At 37.5% G+C, this 21,650-nt stretch overlaps 2 protein-coding genes across 32 annotated transcripts in view; both read left to right on the forward strand.

Annotated features, from left to right (window-relative positions):
* Positions 1–14,406, forward strand: part of LOC119556226 (voltage-dependent calcium channel type A subunit alpha-1) — a 52,870-nt gene extending 38,464 nt beyond the window's left edge. For 14 of the 31 annotated variants that reach the window (XM_037868232.1, XM_037868229.1, XM_037868233.1 and 11 more), the window contains 6 exons: positions 6,583–6,704; positions 6,762–6,925; positions 7,431–7,631; positions 9,591–9,742; positions 9,819–10,063; positions 10,131–14,406. In XM_037868232.1, the coding sequence (XP_037724160.1) occupies positions 6,583–6,704; positions 6,762–6,925; positions 7,431–7,631; positions 9,591–9,742; positions 9,819–10,063; positions 10,131–10,281 (1,035 nt within the window). In that variant the 3' untranslated portion in view covers positions 10,282–14,406. Of the gene's footprint in view, positions 1–2,264; positions 2,483–3,220; positions 3,258–6,582; positions 6,705–6,761; positions 6,926–7,430; positions 7,632–9,590; positions 9,743–9,818; positions 10,064–10,130 lie in introns of all 31 variants that reach the window. The other 17 variants (XM_037868215.1, XM_037868222.1, XM_037868214.1 and 14 more) reach the window with 5 other exon arrangements.
* Positions 14,407–15,467: 1,061 nt separating this feature from the next.
* Positions 15,468–21,063, forward strand: LOC119557531 (PDZ domain-containing protein 8). The gene is made up of 8 exons (XM_037870304.1): positions 15,468–15,941; positions 16,022–16,309; positions 16,436–16,628; positions 17,001–18,264; positions 18,323–18,478; positions 18,580–19,221; positions 19,563–19,809; positions 20,447–21,063. Exons 1-8 carry the CDS (start codon positions 15,777–15,779, stop codon positions 20,633–20,635), a joined length of 3,144 nt encoding a protein of 1,047 aa, XP_037726232.1. The 5' UTR covers positions 15,468–15,776; the 3' UTR covers positions 20,636–21,063.
* Positions 21,064–21,650: the final 587 nt, after the last annotated feature.

Raw genomic sequence — 21,650 nt, forward strand, 5'->3', positions numbered from 1 at the left:
ATACCAATTGTTTAAGAAGTCTGATTCGAAGCTTAAAATAATATATTTGGATCTACTCTGGCTTCTTTTAGAGACAGAGACTATAGGTTAATATACAATTCACAACTGAAATAAGAAAATATATACCAAAAAGATACTATATGTGTGAAATCAAAAAAACGATGATACACCGGAAGTAATTAATTTGAGACCCAACACAATTATTTTTTTAAAGATCAGTTAAGGGTTTTTTTTTGACTTGACCAAATTTAAAATGTATTTCGTATAAATTATTAAACATTTATTTGAACGGCGTATTTTAGTTTGGAAGCAATGGAAAATTTTACCGTCTCATAAAAAAGGTTCCCTGCGACAAAGATAATAAGTCAAAGCTATTTAGAATCTTAAGGAAATATAATTCTTAAGGGTTCGACGAAATGAATAATTATTTTTACATTGTGAAACGTCTAAGTCCTTGTGTGTTGATGCATTTAAAGTGATTGTCATTTAGTTTATTACACACTTAGTGGCTCCTTTTTAAATAGCGCACTATTTTTAAGTATGGATCGGTATGTTGCACTCAACCGCAAGACAGCATTTTGATATACCGACAATGCCATAGTCTCGAGTTAAATATACATATACCACCTAACCTTTAGTGAAACAACTATAGACTGATATAAAATTGTAAATATTTAAATTTGAATAGATTCAATAAACCATAAATGGATTCAATGAATCCATAATCTATATGAGAAATCAGGAAAACGTTGATTATATCAGGCAAATGTCCTATATTTAACATTTTCGTTTCCAAGTCGAATTGCTAGTGAATTTCCTATAATCATTATTGCTGAATAGGCATGCTTAAGGTAATCAAGCGATCGCATCAATCTGAAAACATTAATTAAACAATTCAAAATGAAAGCATGGAAGATAATAAAGAAATCGGTCAAATTTATTATGCTTATATGCCCATATGACATTAGACTAAAAGGTAAACCGCAGATAAGGATGAAGTTTCTTAAAAGCTGAACCATATTACAAGTATGATAATTTGTTAGTGGTTGGTTTTTTTTGTCACATGTGTATTGCAGAGATTAAAAAAATGGAATGGAATGCTTTATGATTAAATAACTTAGAATTGTAAATTTATAAAAAAGGTAACAAGATATGAAAAGAAATAAAAAAAATGAAAGATTAAACCATATATTTTATATTCCAAATTGAAGGTTCTTAAGCCGTCATAAGAACTCTCTTTCAAGTCGAATGTCATATGGGTATTTAAGATTATAATTAACTTAGTACTTACATTTAAGTTCCATACAAATATAAGTTTACTTTTTTATTTCGACACCATTTAAATTCCTTTTGTTATGAATAGAAGAACTTAAACAAATTTCGTACTCACTTGTTTGGTTGACCATTTCTCTAAATTGGCACATAATAATAATAACAATATTAAAAACGATTGTAACAATTTTGTCTTATAGCGGTACCTCTTAGATTTTCTTTAAATCATAGTGAGTTGTAAAAATGTTTGCGCATGCTTTTACCGTATTAAGCAAGCCTCTCTTTTAAGCTATTTATGAAATCTTAAGCGAAAGCATCTCTTATACATTGCCTCCTCTTAACCTACATAATACCGACACAATCCGAATAGAGCTTGACACATCTCGAAATGCTATATACTACTACCATACCTAAATGTAAAGATATTAAGCAGGGGCTATCGCCCCATTATTAATAATCGTACATATGTATAAACCAATATATACTATGCATATGTACATATATGCGATAATAACAATACTTTTGATTATTATTTGAGTTCTGTAATCTACTCATACTTTTTAATTATTCTATAATAATTCTTACATTCCATTTTCAATGCTTATACAAAAAAAACAAAAAATATCAAAACAAAAACCAATCCCAAATGCGTTGCAATGTTACTACATCAATATTCACCACTCACCCAACTTTAACCACAACTGTGTCTACAATAAACAACAATCTAATTGAATTGCAACACTATATGAAATCTGTATTTCTACAACTAAAAAAACTACAACTTAATTTAAAAAAAAAAACCAAACACACGAAAAATATTCATGCAAACGAACAACAACGAACAAAACGAAAACGAAACTAAAACTAAAACGAACCGGAACGGAATGGCAATTGAAAAAATCAATATAAAATCAAAACCACTGCACTTTCCTGTCTACTGTCTACTATCAACTACCAATTGCCAACAAAAATTACAAACAAAAAAACCGTAGAAACAATCATTCTTTAACTGCCTACTCGATATGGCCGCCCTTGACAAAGGAGGATCGCGACAGGGCTCCATAAGTTTCGAGCCGAATGGGGAAGGAGCCGCCAACTCACAAACACATTTGTTAGCCAGCACGCACCACCACCACGCAAACGGTGATGCCGAACACAACAGTTTGGCAACACTAGCACGGCGGAGTACGATCAGAAAGCGATCAGTTAGGTAATTTAAAACAGCTTCAATCTTAATTATAGTCCGTAAAGTGCAAAGTATCATCTCCATTGCCATATCATCACCATCAAAATCACATCAAGGTCATCAATCCATTGCCATTTCAAGTCGTTCATCATAAGACAAGACGAGGAGATACACATCAAAGAGTGGTCTTCTTTTTTCGATTGTACTTAATATGGTATCAAGCTCAAACCTTATGACTCGATCCAGGAATATTTATTCCGCTTTGCACAAAAAAGTATGCTATAATATCTTCAGCTGTATATGCCTATTCCCAAAGATTAAATGAACAAGTCAACGAGCAAGGCTTTGATTCTATATAATGTTTTAAGCTTTATATATTCCATTGCGTCTCAAGATCAAGTAAAGTACAGAAAAAGACTTAAGTTCTAAAAATTCTTAAAGCTGTTTATAGATCTAAACTATTAAGTCTGAAATTTTAATTTAATATTAGAATTCCGGAAACCTTTCTTAAGGATTTCCAGCAAACTTCTTAAAGTTTAGATCTAATCTAATGATTATTTTCTATGATCGTAAAGGACCACAGCATACATTTACATACATGCATAAGAAAACTTTCGTTTCACAACACTATCAAAATACAATTACTACTAACAACACCAACAAAACACAATTAGCAACTAACTACAAGATCTTTTGTGCCTTTGTGCATTCTCAACATTGACATAAGTAAATTGTTTTTCTTCTAATTTTTAAATATTTCAGAAACAAAAAGGTGAATAAGTTTGATAAACTCCAAGCGGTAAACCAAAATGAAATTATCAACAAATTTTACTTATCAAAAATAATAATTAATTGTGTATTATATAAATATATGTGAATACTCTTTGTGTCCATACTCCGTTTCCGATATAAATGTTGTTCACAAACCGATTAAGTCAAGTAATCTACTAGTACCTTTAAATACATACTCACTCATAAGTATATGTATAGCTGTACGCGCCAATGTACGACGTATCTATGACTATGTAAAGTATGAATATAATATATAATATGCCAGATTACCGGGTGCTGAGCTCCAAGCATAAATATATCAATACATACATCATATATACATGCGCACATGTGTGTACTGCGTATTCAACCTACTATAAATCTTTAATTTGCGTTTACTCAATAGTGCAATACATACTCGTACCTAAATGTTGCATAGCAATTTTTAAAAACATTAGAAACGCAAAACTTGGCTTAGTACTCGTACTCGTACTCAATGTTGTAATTTGATCGTTTCTATAACCACTAAATGTACTCCTATGTACGTAGGCGTTCGTTCCTTGGACAAGTTAAAAGTGGCAACGAACAGTGGACGGAAAGGCTCTGGCAAAGCGCCACTCAACCCGAACCAAACTCAGTCCGATCCGATTCGATCCTCCCATCCGATCCCATTTTTCAATCCTGCCAGTGCACGGAGGACCAGAAAGTTAATTTTTGGCCAGAAATCTGGAAATTCCTTTCTTTTTACGAATAGGGATATGCAGATTACTCTATTAAAAAAATACATCTGTGTGGTCTTAACCAATGTTCAATTTTTAAATATTTGTTAGAAAAAGGTAACTTCATTCCATTTTTTTTCAATTTTTTATTAAATATAAACTTTCAAGATGTGGGAAATGAAGATTTCAAACTATAGATTTTAAGCTTTCCGATAAACTAAGTAAAGTTTAGTAAACATTAATTTTCACTAAGAATATACTGGTCCTCTGTGCAATGAATTTCTATAAATTCGTTTAGTGGACAATGCAGGCCTCTTTGATTAAAGCAGGCTTAGTTGACTTGTAGCTTCCAAAAGCGGACTTGCAATCGTTTTTTCCTCAATAAGTGTGCGCCCCTTTCACCAAATAGTTTGCCAGGCCCTTTAAAAATAGCGTAAATATAGGCAAATGCAATAACATGATATGTTTTCACGTACAATATACCAGCAATGTAAGATTAACTCACCATTCCCAGTACAATTGCGACCTAGACATTTCGAAACACCTTCATGTTACACAAGAAAATGAGGATTTCTTACTCACAGATCAAGTCGTCGATGCCTCTGTCACATTAATCGTTTATTCGCATCAGACATGCCAGCTATGTGAAACAAGTTGGCGGTTCTAACTCTGTTCTCACTCACAGCCTCTTGGGCAAAGTCCGATAACCCCGGGTTCAATCAGACAGAAAATCATGCCTGTTCTGGTTTTCACTTATTTTTACATCTGCCCATGCTATCAAATCTGAGTAAACATTTTGAAAGTGAAACCCGGAAAAGACTTGATATACTTTTATACGTACACATAAAGCCATTAGGAAAAGAAATACGTAGGTAGTATGAAAATGCGGGGTCTGTCCTTATTACGTATTTTATAATATAATGCAATTTTTCTTATTATTCGGCTTTTTCGCCCCGAATATTGTAAAATGATATATTTCGAAGACGTAGGTCACTTTTGTAATTTCCTTTATGTAATACTTACCTGCAGTTTATTTATTTGTTTCTCTTAGGGAAAATATTTCAATGACTCGTAACATCGCTAGAAAACTGTTTTTCTCTTAGAGTTAAATCTACCCACTTAACACACGATCTGTAATTTGAACACTTAATGTACTCCCGCCACTGTTTAATATAATGGTTTAGAGTTAAAGTTAGGCGAAGAGGTTTCTTTTGCCCAAGTCAATTTGATTCTTGATTTCTAGCGAGTTTTCCCTCTAGTTACGCATATAAAGGCGGCTTTATGTGTAGGTAGTAATTGTTTTCGAATTCGATTTAAATGTAATAAGTATAAAGTTTTGGTATTTGAATGTTATTCGTTAGTCCAACCACGAATGCGAAACGGTTTGTGTACGGTAAGTAAGTTCGTCGATCTTGTCAATAATAAATTAATTGACGCGACGCTCGATGAAGCTGCTCTTTTGACGGCCCAAGCAAGAGCAATTGGAAAAGGACTCAGGACCTGACCACAACCCATTACAACCAACCATTACACGACACACTTATCCAATTAAAATGCTCAAGTAGTGCATGCCTATAAATTAGCTTAGCTTTCATTCACCGCTTTACCAAATAAGTAGACGCTATTAAATCACACGCATGTTGAAATCCTTCTTAACTTGTAGAGAGAATTCTAGCTCAATCTTCACTTTCCAGATGCAAAGATCGATTAGTACTTACTTGTTATTCCTTTTGCGTTCAACTTTTTTTGTACTACATCATATTACCATAAATATAGGACAATAAACCAAAAATATAACGTAGATAAAATCGAATAAACAATTGGCGTAATAAGTAACGCAATATGGCAATCATATCATTCCCAAAAAGACCTCAAGTATGAGAAGACATCCAGTTAATTATAAAAGTACCCGAAACAAATTATTGACAGAAAGTGCCGAAGTATATATGTATATGTATACTCCCGAGTAGTGTATGGAATTCCTTAAATGTTACATGCCCTCAAATAGGTTAATCGAAACTACAATCCAATATAATCCCGCATTAAAGAACCTTTCTATACAATCTAGTACAATTAAAACGCATTTGAATATGTATTTTGTTGCAGTGGAGTAATGATTGCTTTTGTTTACTTTTATATACCGTATACGTATACCCCTTAAATACTATATCCCGCAAAGTAAGCATACATGTCTCTATGTATATTTATTTTGTAGCATTATACCAAGTACAAACATATATACATATATATTACCTACGCTCCATTATGGGGCAATGGACATCTATAGTTCCTAATTTATAAATACACAGATATACTTAAAGAAATGTAACAGTGCAATGAATGAATCCACAAGAAATCGGTCTAGAGGAATCCAAAATCCAAAATCCAAGTTTTGAAAATGCTGACAAGACCTAGTTATTCATCCAATTAGAATCGATTCGGACAATTGGAAAAGCTCCCCCAATCCCAATCCATCTGCTTACCCAAAACCTGTTAACCTGTTCCTTAAAATGAACCCAAATGAACCCAAATGAACCCCTTAGTTCAGAATCTTTTTGGACTGATTTCGAGTGGTGGCATTCATGGTGAATCATCAAGTTTACTTATTCGTCCCGTAATCATCTTCCAAACTAGATGCTGGAGCTACAGGACGCATCGAGACATCCCTCGCAAGAATCACTTACCGGTGCCGATGCTGGCCATTTACATCCTGGACATTCGTATATGAATGGCCATCGGCGATCGCCTAGCTTGAGGTAAGAATGGTTAGGGCAGTAATGTACAAAATATAACATTACTTTATATTTCTACAGGCACAACGGCTCTCCACTGGCCAGATCTCCAAGTCCTCGACGGCGTGGCCATCAATACATACATCATGATATCGGGTTCTCCGATACCGTATCTAATGTTGTAGAGATGGTCAAGGAGACTCGTCATCCTAGGCATGGCAACAGTCATCCGCGGTATCCAAGAGGTATTTATTGGCCGACACACGGCATTTTAACGAACTAAACTAACTGAGTTTTGTGTGTGTGTGTGCTTGTTGTAAGCCCCATTGATCTGGTTAGGGAACCTTCAACATAATGATCCTTGGAATGGTTTGTCTGTATCCGATGTTGCCCTTAATCACTCATGTATATTCATATTGGACGGGCTTGCAATAGGCACACATAACCAGGGACTTGGAAATTCCGAGGATTTTTGATCTATTTTGTAGAATCGTAGTTATATACATATATAAATATATGTCTACAATTCCATAGCTATTAACGAAATCTTTTAATACAATATAATATATTCCAATAATAATATTTTCATTTCGGTTAAGTCGTCGGTATTTCATTGTTTTTATTATCTCTTCAAAGACAAACAAAAAATAAAAAATTAAATATGTTGCTAAAATCAAATACGTAAAATGTTGTGCCCCGACATCCTTAATTATTACTTTTTTTATTATTGTTGTTATATGTACAATATAGGTTCATGGTCAGCATCGACAAGTCCGGCCCGTTCGCCTTCGCCTTCTCGATATGGTGGTCATTTGTCTCGCAGTAAACGCACTCAACTGCCTTATCCCACATATGGGACAACCAGTCTATGTCAAAGATCACGATCGCCGAGTCCCGCTAGACTTCAGGAGATGCGTGAACGAGACAGACTTGGTTATGGGATTGATATGGGTACATCCTTAGCACTTGTTATCTAAAGTCGAACAAGATCAATCAAATTAAACAAAAAACTACTCAACTTGTTTTCTATATATGCTAGTATTTTCTTCTACACAAATTTCAACTTCAACCATTTCAACTTTTACAAACATCAAAGATCAGACATGCTTACTCGTAAATCGTAACTCGTAACTAACTCGTATTCGTACATAGTTGCCAACCATGCTTAACATGTACATGTATTGTCATGCCAAGGCGTTAAATCAGAAAAACAAACCAGTCAATCAATCAATCAAACAGTCAATCATAAGCTTCAACTAATTGAATAGTCCTATACTAATCATACATCCCATTCAACCACAGCTCACAGCTCTCAAATCATTCAGATCTCCGATCTACCACACCGAAGAACTCATAAATATGTGCTCAACTATTCGTACTTGTACTCGTACTCTTGTTACACTAGCAGCGTTTATTGTTTTCATTTCTCTAGATGCCATTCTCGTACCATCCAATCCACCTATATTATAATCACATCTCGTATGTATGGTACTGACATGTACAGACATTCATCCTCATCCTTAAACTACCACACTGAATCTCTGGCAAATGAACTGTTTTTTTCTAGAAATCTATGATGGTAAGAAGACATGCATATAAGAGGAGCTTAAATCTATTCAAAGTTTAGACTAATTTCGACGGACTTGTATTATTAGTGAGGAGAAAACCTAGTGCTTGTACTGGTCACTTTTATAACGGAATCAAAGTTAAAAGAGTAATTTGTGTAGGGGAGAGATGAGTGAACATAATTTATTAGTCCATCCACTATCCCCCAAGAAGGTGAAGTTCGTAAGCCATAGTCGTAGAACTTTTTTTTTGTTCGAAATCGACCTCTGTCAGCCTGACTAGCACAGGACAAGACACTGACCAAGAATCTCTATTATAAGCTTGCTTCTCGTTCCCATTAAGTCCAGCCACTATACCAAAGATAAACAGGCAATATCTGTAACATGTTTCAAGTATTGTTTTCGTATACGACTTTTGGGCGGTGAAAACGACAGAGCTACTTTGTATTTACCAGAGGAATAATTTGGGATGCAGCTTTTGGGTGTTTCAGTATCTAGACGTGTGTGCATATTTATCTATCTAATCTATCTATGAATGTGCGTCAATAGTATTATGCACCGATTCTTAATCCATCCTTTTCGTTTCTGCATAAATACGGTATCTATAGATCGAATCGAACAGTCATGCATGTTGCCATGAACAACCTTACTGCCGACCGGCCATTCCCCAAATCATCCAACTACTTGTGTATATTTCTCTCAATACATTATATAGCACTGTTGTTACTGTTCCATATATTTTTTTTTCCATAGTTGTATAATTCTGTACGGTGCTCAAGTAACTGCACACGCTTATCAACGTAGATACAGTGAATGCATTTTTGCATAGCAACAATTGTTTTTAACATCATAAAAGTTTAATACAATGGGTTCTGACTGGGACATGTTCAATATTTTCACAATTTCAAAATCGTCTTTTGAAAAATTCATAAAATCGTAATTATTAATATTAAGTAACTGCATTTTTTCTGATATTTTTTTTTTGTAACAAAGTCAGATGGTAACTTTAAGGATCCAAAAGTTGCACTACGCAATTTTACTTGAATTTGAATTAAAAATAATCACATTTCGTTTAAAATGTCTGTCTGATTGTCTTCAAATATTAGTGAGTTAAAATAACCTTATCGAACTTTAACTAACATGATTACCGAACATGTCCCAGTCCATTTTATGTTTCAATTATTTGTATGTATGTTTTAAGCATTGTCCATGTTAATGTCAGTGAAGATCTACTTAGGTACACTTTGTTCAGTATCATAACAGCAGAGTATTTTTGCAACGATTTATGCCCTTAAAGAGAACATCCGTTCAGGCCGCAGGGAAGTAATGCCTTCAATTCCCGCAGGTGTAACGCATGTGCAGCATAGTTACCCAACACTGGCCTCCCGAAGAGCCGGAATCGGTAGACGTCTGCCACCGACTCCCAGCAAACCTTCAACACTGCAGCTCAAGCCAACCAATATCAATTTTCCCAAGCTGAATGCGAGTCCCACACATGTAAGATAAAAAAAAAAAAAAAAAAAAAAATTAAATACCATATTATTAAATTGTTTTATAACATTTTCCCATTTAGACACACCACTCAACGCCCCACAGTGTTCACTCGCTACCACACCACCGCGACCTGCTGCGAGATCCAAGGGACATGTACTACAGTAGTAGGGAACGCGAGCGGGATCGCGAACGCCTTAGGGATCGAGATCGGGAGAGGGATCGCGATCGGCTGCACGAGTACGACCTGCGCTACGAGTACAGGGATCGGGAGCGAGAGTTGTACGAGCGCGAAAGAGATCGCGAGCGGGAGGTCGAAAGAGAAAGGTGGGTTGTACTTTTAAAGTAGCTATACCATATAGTATATAATCCATATCCGTATTATCATCCACAGACTGGAATATATAGCACCGCTGTCATTCGAACAAGCGCTGGCTATGGGCCGAACAGGTCGTGTACTGCCATCTCCAGTTCTAAATGGTTTTAAGCCAAAGAGCGGTCTGAACCCTCGACACTCCGATTCGGATGAGGAGGATTGGTGCTAGCAAAGGCTTTGATTGCGATCGCGTAATCGAAAGGATCAGATCTGGGTATAGCATCAGGCCATATGCTCCTCTTTGTCAGCACCAAATTTAGATCACAATTTTGATACGATACGACACAGATACCAGCCCGACCATCAGCAAACCCATCCACATGCACACCAAAAGCCACAGCAACACCCACATAGAGAACCACACCTACACCGACACCGAAGGTATGACACGAATGTATCGACACCGAAACTAGGAACAACTATATCTGATATCAAATTGGCTGGAGTAAGCTTACAGGAATTAAACCCAAATCGACAACCGCAATCGCAACAGAAGCAAGAGCTGGATCATCAAGATGGGCGACTTGAGTGGCTCAGGTGGTGCCGTTTGGGGTCATATCCCCAATCCCCGGTAATGGCATCATTGCCGGAAACCAGAGCAACATCGCCCCAATCCGATATTCAATACATCAGAAAAATGAATCTAAAGAGAAATGAAACCGAAACCGGAACAATTGCAATAACACCAAGGACAACTAAAACTGAAGCAATGATATTAAGCGTACCAATTACAATAACGTCCCCATTAGCTATTAAAAAGATATATTCAGATAATGACATTAATTATAATACCGAACGAGATGATGATAATGCTGATGGCAGAGTGGAGGATGAAGCAGCAGCACATCGTTATCACCAGCCAGAACTAACCACACCAGATCTACAACACGAGCCACCACTGCAGCAAGATCACCAGCACTATCCGCAGTATTCGTATCATACGCTTTAAGGAGTATAGGATCAAGAACCAGAATCCAGAATTCAGAATCCAGACTCCAGAGTCCAGAATCCATAATCCAGAACCACTAAAAGTGCAACTTTAATTGAAACTGAAACTGAAACGCAAACGGAAACGAGGTGTAAAGATTGTGAGAGAGATTCTATTCCAAAGGATTATTCCCGGAGTAGGGAGACGGAGATATGTAAACAGATTAGAGCTACTATTTGCCTAGAAATAGGAGTAGAACACATATTGTTAGATATGAATATGATCAAGTGTATTGTACTTTTTTTCTAATGTAAGGACAAGCCTAGACGAAGAGCACATCAAAATGAAACCAATGATAGCGGAACTCCTTCAAGCAGAACACACATAGATCTAGGTCTAAGTGCATAGGAAATATAAATTGTAGGTACTCGCATACATTGTAAGTTATATAGGACATAACTCGAGGAATCAGTAATCTGCAAGCGTTTTTGTCTTGTTTGTATTTAAAGTTAGTAATTGAATTATGTGTATTTAAATGCGACATTTTATTTATTCTATGTACATACCAGATAATTGTAGATATCAAATTTTTGTATGTAATATATTTACCTACGACTACCAACTATTATAAATACCTTCGACAGAACGAACCCGATAGCAAATATTAGCTATAATAGCAACAAATAAGCGCATTTTAGTACCCTACGATTTTTTATTATTCTGTTATGTATGTATACTCGAGCGAATATTTTTTTTTGTCGACTTATAGACACGTAATGAATTCAAACACAAAACCCAACTACAACCAAGTAACTCAATTATGACCAAGAGTATGTATCTGTAAAATTAGCATTATCCAATGGCATGTGTGTGTGTACAGACTTTAGGAATTTACAATTTACAATAGCTTCGATGTCACATTTCTTCATGAGGAGGGCACGTTCTTTTCACAATGTTTCTCTGTACTCTGTACGCGAAAAAAGGTTTATGCTTCTGTTAATGTATTTCCGAAAGCGTTTCGTATGCTGAAATTAGCTCCTCTCAGACTTTCCGATCTGTTGAACAAATTGATGTCCATTTGTATCTATAATCAAAGAACGAAAGCATTGATTTTACAATCGAGCATCTTCAACATAAACATGTGTAGATATAATGCATACACCTCCGGCTCCTCATACTCGAACAGAATGTGTATAATGTGTAAAAATGCAGAGCTCATGGCACATCAAGCGAAATATATTCAAATATACAAGTATGCATGCACACAGCCCCTCCAACTCACTATAGAAAATGCAGACATCATGTGTATAGATAGACGAATCGTACATGTTTGACGACGGGATATCGAAGAGCGCACAATAATTGTAATTTAAAGAAATGAATCCATAACTTAAGTAAATAATTATAGCAGCTGAGCAGTAATGCGAATTTACACAGCAAAGGAACTTACCATTATGATTATGACGATGACTAGTGGCGTAGATTGCATACGAAGGTAGAAGAAACATTTAGCAAACGAAGTAAATCAAGAATCACTAACTCTTAACTAACTTAACTGAGCTGACTTCAGCTATGTACGATACTTAAATATTAACTGAGCAATACTGAATAGGGAAAACGACTAACCTAGAAGCGATAAACCAAAATATACACTTAATAAAATGGCCAAAATCGCCATTGAATTAAAAAATTCGCCATTAGAATAATTCAATAACACTCTGCCATCACTTAAAAAAAGTTTCAATTCAATTTCCAATATTAAAATAGGGAAAAATAATTTATTAAACTTTTCTGTTAAACCTCAGGAACTTTTTTAAAGAACCAAAAAGTTGATCTTAGGTTTTGTTAGATTTTAGTGTTACCAGTTGTAAAAGGTCTATAAATAGGAAGACTTATGTAAATACATTTATGAAGCAAACAATTCAAGTTGAGATTTTTATGATTTTCGAACAAAGTTTTTTAAAATATAAGTTGTTATTTAATTTGATGGCGATTTTCTAAAGCTAGAAAAAAGTTTCGAGTGAAAGGAAACCGGGAAGCGTATTCTTCTATAGTTATTACAGATTAGTTACGGACGCCGACAAACATGCATTCGAGATATATACACGCCTACATAGATAAATATACAATAGTTTATAACTAGTCTCGAATAAAAAAACCGAATTCCATTGCTTAGGGAAATCAAAGAATCGCCGATATAGAAATTCACACTCCAATTAATTGTAAACACACAGCGCATTACCGAGTGCTGTTGCACGTTGTAATTCCGAGGTTCACTTTTGACTACTTCCAGTAAAAATTTGCCCACGTGGCGAATGTTTCAAGTCCTCAGTCTTAGGCTAAGATCCGATTTTTGACCTTCGTTTGCACTGCTTGCTTAAACATTAACATTCCAATTCGAATTATTACTAGCGATATCCTCACACAAGTAGAGTTCTTGGAAGGGCAGCTTAGGGCTCATTAGCTCAATTACTACTACTGAATCATTGCCCCGATGCCAAAACTAAAAATTATAAATAAATAATAAAAACAAAACAAAAAAAAAAAATGACAAAAAACCAAAACAAAAAAAGAACAAAAACCAAAAGAAACGAAACCAAAACCAAAAAAATAGAAATGAGTACAAAATATGAAGATAGTTTACTAATATCGTTTCGATATTAGATGTTTATCCAATCCATCATTGCCTCTAGAGGAACTATTTAGTTAGCTAATTATTGGCATACTTGACCATTTCCATTCGATTCGCTTTTAATGCACACGACCTTCGCTTCGTCCTTCAAATAGCCTCTCTGACCCACTTTACTCCTACTTGTACATTCCTACATACTTATATGGTTAGTTGGTTAGGTGCCAAGTGCAGGGATCAGCATCAACATCATTTTGTCGGGGAAGAACAATTCGGGAACCACAACCCGCCATTTACCAAACTAAATTTCAAAAAAATACAAAAAAAAAAGTTATAATAATATGACAGTGCTGCTATCGATTGTTCTTCCAGATCCTTGCATTCCTCTCTCACAAGGAACTATCATAAAAAGCATTGTCCGAATATTTTTTAATACTCCTGATTCAGATTCAGATCTCCATATATGCTTGAAGGCTCGGTGCAAGTTCATTATATTCTAAAGCTGGTAAAACGCAGTCATGATGAAGTGCACACAAGGCTGCTGCCGAGCCAGTCCCAGAAAAGGTGACCCCAAAAGGTGACCCCGATCGGTCCGCTCCCTGTGTTCCCTGTCTCATGTCGTAGGTGGCTTACTTTTTTTAAAACACTACACATTTATCCCCAACTTTACGATTCGATTGTATATTTTGTTATTTGTTTACTGTCTGGTGTGAACGGTAACATGAAGAAAAAAAAAATAAAATACATATTTGTAAGTAGATCTGACTTTTTTTTACAAAGCAACCGAAATATAGGATGTGCGAGGAGTAATGTGCGAATAGGAAAGGAAATTAATAATAAAAATTAGTTTAAAATTAGAAAAATGTAACTGTTACGGCTAAAATGTAATGATAATACATATACATAAATATATAAAAAAAGAAAGGATTAATATATAAATATCTTAATTTAATATACTAAGTGAATAAAGCAGTTAAAATAATTACTAAGATACGCTAGAGATAATTAAACTACATTTAATAATTATGTAATTATAAAGATGACTCGTAATTTATATACAAGATATACATACATAAACATATAATAACATAAATACCTGCCTTCAACAAATTTGTTAATAAAACTATTAATACTTTCTTATTTTACATAAAGTAAAGGAATACCATAATAAAAAACATGAAGAAAATAAATGTCAGAAAAATACCACAAAAAATTGCATATTTCTAGTTTTATTTGGAAAACGATATTTTTTAAATAGCCTTTTTCTTTTTGTATATTAAAAACTTGGGGTAATACTTGTAAGGCCCACGGTTATAATATACTCATGTCAAAAATCATGAATGTATTAAAATTGTTTTAAGTTCTAAGGAAATTTTTTATTTTTAACTTATCTAAATTCCCGTTGCTAAGAAAAATATATCTGTTGACCTATTAAAATTGAAACGACATCTAGATATCTAGAATATCTAGATATGCCCTAGTTTACGAACACTATATAGTAGATAAATAACACCAGATACGAATGGATGATTTATGGCCGATTTAAGTGCTTTAAAACCCCCCTTGAAACGAACAACCCCCGTCACTTAGAGCTTCCATTATGAGGGCTGTTGAAAAGTGGGTTCCATACTCTCCGTCCTCCAAGGCAGAACAGCTGGGCGAAGAGGTCCGGCTGATTGCTGGTCTCCAGATGGGCTCTGAATCAACCCCCAGGAAGGTTGCCAGTTGCCAGCTGATCAGGGAACATGCGCATTAACGGCCGATGACCAAAAAAGGCGCAGCCACTGCTGCGAATACATATTGATTTTATGTCGCCCCTACCGCAGTTGTAACAATTGTGAGTTTACAGCTAACAGCTAGCTGGAACCAGCCTCAAATTGGCGAAATCGGCAGAGGCACCACCCAAATGGATGGGGCATCGAAATCGGAGGCATAAACTAAATAGTATACAGATACTGGACGATAGAATGCGAGCACATCCCGAACGTAATTGAAGAGACTGACATCAGAATTGTGGCTCGAAAGTGTTTGGCTTCTAGGATCCATTAACCGAATCGGAGGAACAGATATTCAGTTATTTCACTCGAGTGAGTGAGATTTCGCCAGCATGGAGATACCCATTTCGAACATACTACTCCTCTGCCTGATCTTCCTGCTGATCGGCGGGGTGGTGATGATCCTGCTGCAATATCTCATCTTCATCAAGTTCTCCAATTTGCCAGATGAAAGCGAGGAGCAGAAGCAAATGAACGCCAAGTACACCCTGCCATTGGTGAGTATTTGTAATGTGTATGTACCATCAAGACCCCCTGATTACTAATGTACGCCCCTCTTTTGTGTACTTAATTGTAGAACATCAAACAAACCGCACGGAACCTGAAAAGGCTGTCCAACTCGGGAATGGGCGGGGGAGCAGGAGGTGCTGGGGGAGCTGGAGGTGCGGGTAATGGATGTGAGAACCACCAGGAAAGTCTACGGAGAGCCTCGGCCCTCGTCTCGCTTAACTTCGTGATGCAGTTCCTCTTCCACGAGTTCAAGAACTCGAATCGGGTGCGAAAGTGGTTCTACCGCAAGCTGTCCATCGAGCTGGACGAACTGATTACAAAGACTACCACCGGAAAGCTACTGGATAAGCTCACGGTGAGTAATTATCGGGTATACCCGTTACTCTAATGTGAATGTATTAATCGTTTAATTAGGGCAGAATATCTATTGTTAATATCCTCAAAGATATTCTTAAAGTATTTAAATCCATTTCGATTCCAGATTAAAGAGCTCGAGTTGGGTGACCAGTTCCCTGACGTCCGGTCGCTTTCCGTGCACAACGTGGAATTGGACAAGGACGAGCAGCGCATCGAGAACCTTGATCTTTTGCTGGACATAAACTACGTGGGCAACTTCACAACTTCCATAGACGCGGACATGGTGCTTGGAAAGAAGGGATCTATAACACTGAAGGGTGAGTGAGTTGAATAAACCCAGATCTCAAAAGTAGACAAGAAGAAAATGATCTCAAATTTTTTAATATTATCAAGAAGACAAGAAGATTTTTCTCAAAAAACAAAATCGAGACTTATTTAACAAGTTAAATTAAATCAAGACTATTTTCGTTTCGAAACTTAAAACATAGACCACTGTTGTCTCAAAAAACAAAATTGAGCGTAAATCAAGAGTAATATAGGCTTAATTTCAAGAACGTTTATTTTTATATAAATTAAAAACACAAATTTTTTAAATTGAGAAAATTTGATCTTGGCTTTTTTCTGTTCTCAATTTTATTTATAAATTTTGTTAAGCCCAAGGCTTTCTTAAAATCCAATTTCCTTTGCAGTCAAGCAGCTGTCGGGCATGGCGCGTCTGCAGTTCACGAGGAAGCCCTACACGCACTGGTCAATTAGCTTCCTGGGTGATCCGGAGCTGATCCTGGACATCGAGTCCAAGTACCAGGGCCGCCAGATGCAGTCGAACATAACCAATCTGATCTCGAACCAGATCCGGAAGGCGGTGCGTCGGAAACACACGTTGCCCAACTACAAGCTGCGCTACAAGCCCTTCTTCCACTGGACCGCGGATGATGCCGATGCCGGCGACTGTGACATCCAGCCGAATGGACTGCTCACCGTGAAGCTAGCGGAGCTCTCCCGCCTGATGTCCTATCCGGGGGCCAGTGAGACGTACTGCACCATCACCTTGGCCCCGGTGCCCTTCATCGAGGCCAATCAGCGAGACAGTCGGAACGTGCTCATCTCGATGGACGTGTTTATCCACAAGGCGAAGAACCAGCAGATCGGCATCGTTTTCAAGCAGAGCGGCAGCCAGGTGGTCCGGATCGAGTCCGTCTTGCCGAATACCCCAGCCTGCAAGTCCAATCTGCAGGCCGGCGATGTCCTGGTGGCCATCGAGGGCAGGCCAGTGACCACCATTCAGCAAATTGCCAAGGTGGTCAAGACGCTGCAGGCCACCGTTTTTAGTCTGCGAATCGAACGCATCATTCCTGGCATCATTCGCAACGATGCCATACTGGAGGACTTTGACAAATACGACGATCTCGGGGATCTTCCCAATCTTTGTCAGTCGAAGACGGAAACCGATTTCGAAGCTGCATCACCGGCTGAACCAGTGCCACCCAAGCACCTGGTCGTGAAGCCGAACTTGAGCGGCACTCCCACCAACTCGCCCAAGAAGTCCAATCTTATAGCCAAGGCCATCAAGAAGACCATGAGTCGAGATGCCGGTGACAAGGACAAGGATCGTGACAAGGATAAGGAAAAAGATCGGGACAAGGACAAGGAGAAGGATAAGGATAAGGAGAAAATCAAGGACGAGGCGGAGGAGCCGGTCAACTACTTCTACCAGCACTCCACCATCGACTGTCCCTTCAGCCCACTCATCCACATGGACGACGTGTGCAGCTTCCAGTTGGACAACTCCAGTCGCTTCCTCAACGTCTGCGTCTTCGGCAAATCAGCCGGCGAGAGTGTCCTCCTGGGGTACAACAACGTCCAGATCGGTCAGATCCTGGTCGAGTGCTCCGAAACCAGTCTTAACCAGTGCCTCAAGCAGATTAGTCTCAATCCGGCATCGCTACAGGCTGTGTATGTGGTCCCCGCCATTTGATTCTTTTACCATTTTCATTTATAGCCCATTTTACAGGAAGATGCATCCTCTGTCCAATCAGTCCGGCTTTAATCCAAATCTCTGCTTTGGTGACATCTTGTTTGGTTTCTCCTGGATGGGTAATCCCAATTTGACGGTGGGCAATGGTTCCCTCAAAAGCAGCTCCAGCCCCAAGTCCCAATCTCAGACTAGGTAAGCTAACATTTCTAGGTTTAATAATGCAATATAGAACTAATACTCGTAATACTGCTTATATAAACATATCCCTTTTATTAATTTCCTTAAAAATGCAGAACCGAGCGAGTGGCTCCGGAGGATCAGTCCCATGAGACGGCGTTCCTGAAGCTGACCACCACCCCAGGGGAAAGTTCCACATCCATCGACTCCTCGAGTGCGGCGACTGGCGTTCCCAGGGCCCATGACTTTGTGCGAACCCACTTCAATCGGGCCACCCAGTGCGACTTCTGCGGCAAGAAGATCTGGCTGAAGGACGCCATGCAGTGCCAGGAGTGCTCCATGTCATGCCACAAGAAGTGCATAGTCAAGTGCCAGATGGCCACCGTCTGTGGTCCGGTGGACTGTTCCGGTTCCACTGCGACGATGGCCAGCCGGCCGGAGTTCACCATTACGCAGGCCGACAATCCGGAGATTCTTGAGGGATCCTCCTCTACTTGTTCGGCTGCATTGGACGACACTTCGGCGGGAGTGGCGTCGTCGGCGACGTCGGCATCTGGCGGGGATCAGTCCCAGATCCAGACCCCGACGGCAGCTGGCCTGGATGTGCACAGGTCGAGTATCACCGGGATGCTGGCCCAGGGCATCAAGCGGCAGGCGAGCAACCTGGACATTCCCGGCATCGTGTCCTCGCTGACTGGCAGTGGGCAGCAGATGAACTCCAAGAGCCTGCCCCCCAGTCCCCAGCACACGCCATCGAGGTGAGTTTGAAGAACCTACTCTTCCATATAGTAGTCCATTTGATACTTATTCATACACTCATCTATCAGATTTTTATAAATCATACGTAATAAAATCTCTTCATGTTGATCCTGAAATAATTATAATACTTTCTGCATGTCTATAACGATAAACTATAAATGATCCGCCATTTATTGTAATGACAAGTATGTAAAAGTAAGGAACGATCATAGAGACCCCTTTAAAAGAACAATATGACTTTATATAATCCGATTTGAAAACAATTTTTATATCTAATCAAATTATTTGCCCAAGTTCTTTTTTGTTGTATTGAGATCCTCATACTTTCAATATCTTACAGAAAATCGTCGATAGTGGAAGAGGCGGCCACTGGTCTGCACCAGAATCCCTTCGAGAGCGTCACCCAGCACCTGGAGGCTCTGCCATTGGACTGTCCAGAACTCAGCTTCGAGCAGGTGATCGTCATCACCGAGCCCATTATTCGGCACACCCGCAACGAGGATTTGATGAACCTGGCCAAGAGCACCAGCAAACATTTATACGTTGGCTTCCCGCCCGACGAGCGAGTGGCCAAAATAAACGAGTTGGTAAGTGGAAAGTTAAGGAGGGGTCTTTATCAATACCTATATCTATATCAATAACTGTAACAATATCTTTATCAAATATATCAATATCTGCCTTTATCAATATCTATATCAAAATCTATAGCAATATATCTATATCTACATCATTATCTATATCAACACTTATATTAGTATCTTTATTAATATCTATAATTACCTTACCTATTGATATATCTGTATCAAAATATATATCTATATATCTATATTAATATCTATATCATTACCTATATCAATATCTATATCATTATCTACATCCAATATCAATCCATATCATTTTTCTTTATCAATATATATTTTGATATCTATATTCATATCTGTAACAATATCAGAAATTTTCAATATCTAAAAATATCTATATTCATATATATATCTATATCTTTTTCTGTATCAATATCTATTAATATCTAAACAGAAATTTATATCAAAATCTATATCAATATTTATATCAATACCTTTATCCATATTTATATTCAAATCCACATCTATATCTATATCCATATCTATATCAATATCTATATCCATATCTATATCCATATATATATCCATATCTATATGAATATCTATATCAACATCTATATCCATATCTATACCTTCCCTGCAGCTTACAAAACTGAAGGTGGCTCTGGATGCCGAAACCGAGGGCTACACCCAAATGAATGATGCCGAGAAGGCCACGGAGTCGTCGCCCTGGAAATCGGACAGATCGGATGAGCGGGTCCAGGCCCTCAGCATCATTATGCTGTATCTGTGCACGGGTCTCCAGCATGCCCAGGGAGTGGTCCTGCAATAGAGTACTAGGGATGGAGCGGGTCCTACGTCTGGGGTCTATGAAATGTCAATGGCTAAATACTTGTGTATTCGGTGAACTCGTACATAATCTTAAGTAGTAGACTGGAAATGTGTTAGTGAACTTATGGGCATTTTTAATTCGTGTTGTGGCATACTTACCTAGAAGTATTTCAATTTTAGCCATTTGTTTCAATCGAAATACGCTTATTTGTCAGTTTTGAAACCGATTTGTACATACATAATATTGGGATTAACCCAAAATCAATACAAAACATCAATGGTATCTATAGAGTTCAAACATGTTTTGGCGAATAAAAATTTTTAACCAAAATTTCCTTAGGTTCTTTCACATTTTTGACGATATTTAATTATTGTTTTATAGCTAAATTTATGTGTATAATATATATAAATAATAGAATACAAAAACATCATGTGTGCAAATTAAATTGATCATTTTTGACGTTGATTTAAATATTTTTGGTTAGTTTTTGAGTGGACTAGTGGAATTTCCGGTTGAATATGATTATGGTGAGTGTTAACATACTTATATTTAATTGAAATATAATATATATTTCTCGCTTTTCAAAGTGTCATGTGAGTTTAAAAAGTGCAAGGTTACTCACTTAAAAACAAAGTATGTTTACGTGGAAATGACGTGCCGACTATTGGAACTTCCGGACCAAAGGAACTGAGAACGACGGATGCGTAAAAGTCGGTTCTATAAGTACGATTCAAGGTGTATTATTTCGAGCGTTCTATTCGCTCTGCAGGTCTCTCTCCTTTTGTATTGAACTTTTACACTTTTCCGTAGCCAGAAGAAGCTTATTGGCAAGAGAAGGAATGACTGTTTATATCAGAGGCTATTGCTCTTCAGATGACGAGACACTTTGTTTCAAGGCTCCTCTTAATTCTACCTAGCTTATGTTGCAACTAAACATCGAACCACTGATCAAAACTATAAATTATTTCAAGAACACGTTACAATAAAATTCTACTTAGCCTTAAACCCTTAAAAA

The sequence above is a fragment of the Drosophila subpulchrella genome, chromosome X (genome assembly GCF_014743375.2).
Source record: "Drosophila subpulchrella strain 33 F10 #4 breed RU33 chromosome X, RU_Dsub_v1.1 Primary Assembly, whole genome shotgun sequence".
In the NCBI taxonomy this organism is placed as follows: domain Eukaryota; kingdom Metazoa; phylum Arthropoda; class Insecta; order Diptera; family Drosophilidae; genus Drosophila; species Drosophila subpulchrella.

Excerpts from the sequence above, each read along its gene's own strand:
- LOC119557531 (XM_037870304.1), top strand. The coding sequence starts at position 15,777 with ATGGAGATACCCATTTCGAACATACTACTCCTCTGCCTGATCTTCCTG. Across the intron at positions 15,942-16,021 it reads CCAAGTACACCCTGCCATTG|AACATCAAACAAACCGCACG; the intron begins GTGAGTATTTGT and ends ACTTAATTGTAG. Across the intron at positions 16,310-16,435 it reads AGCTACTGGATAAGCTCACG|ATTAAAGAGCTCGAGTTGGG; the intron begins GTGAGTAATTAT and ends TTTCGATTCCAG.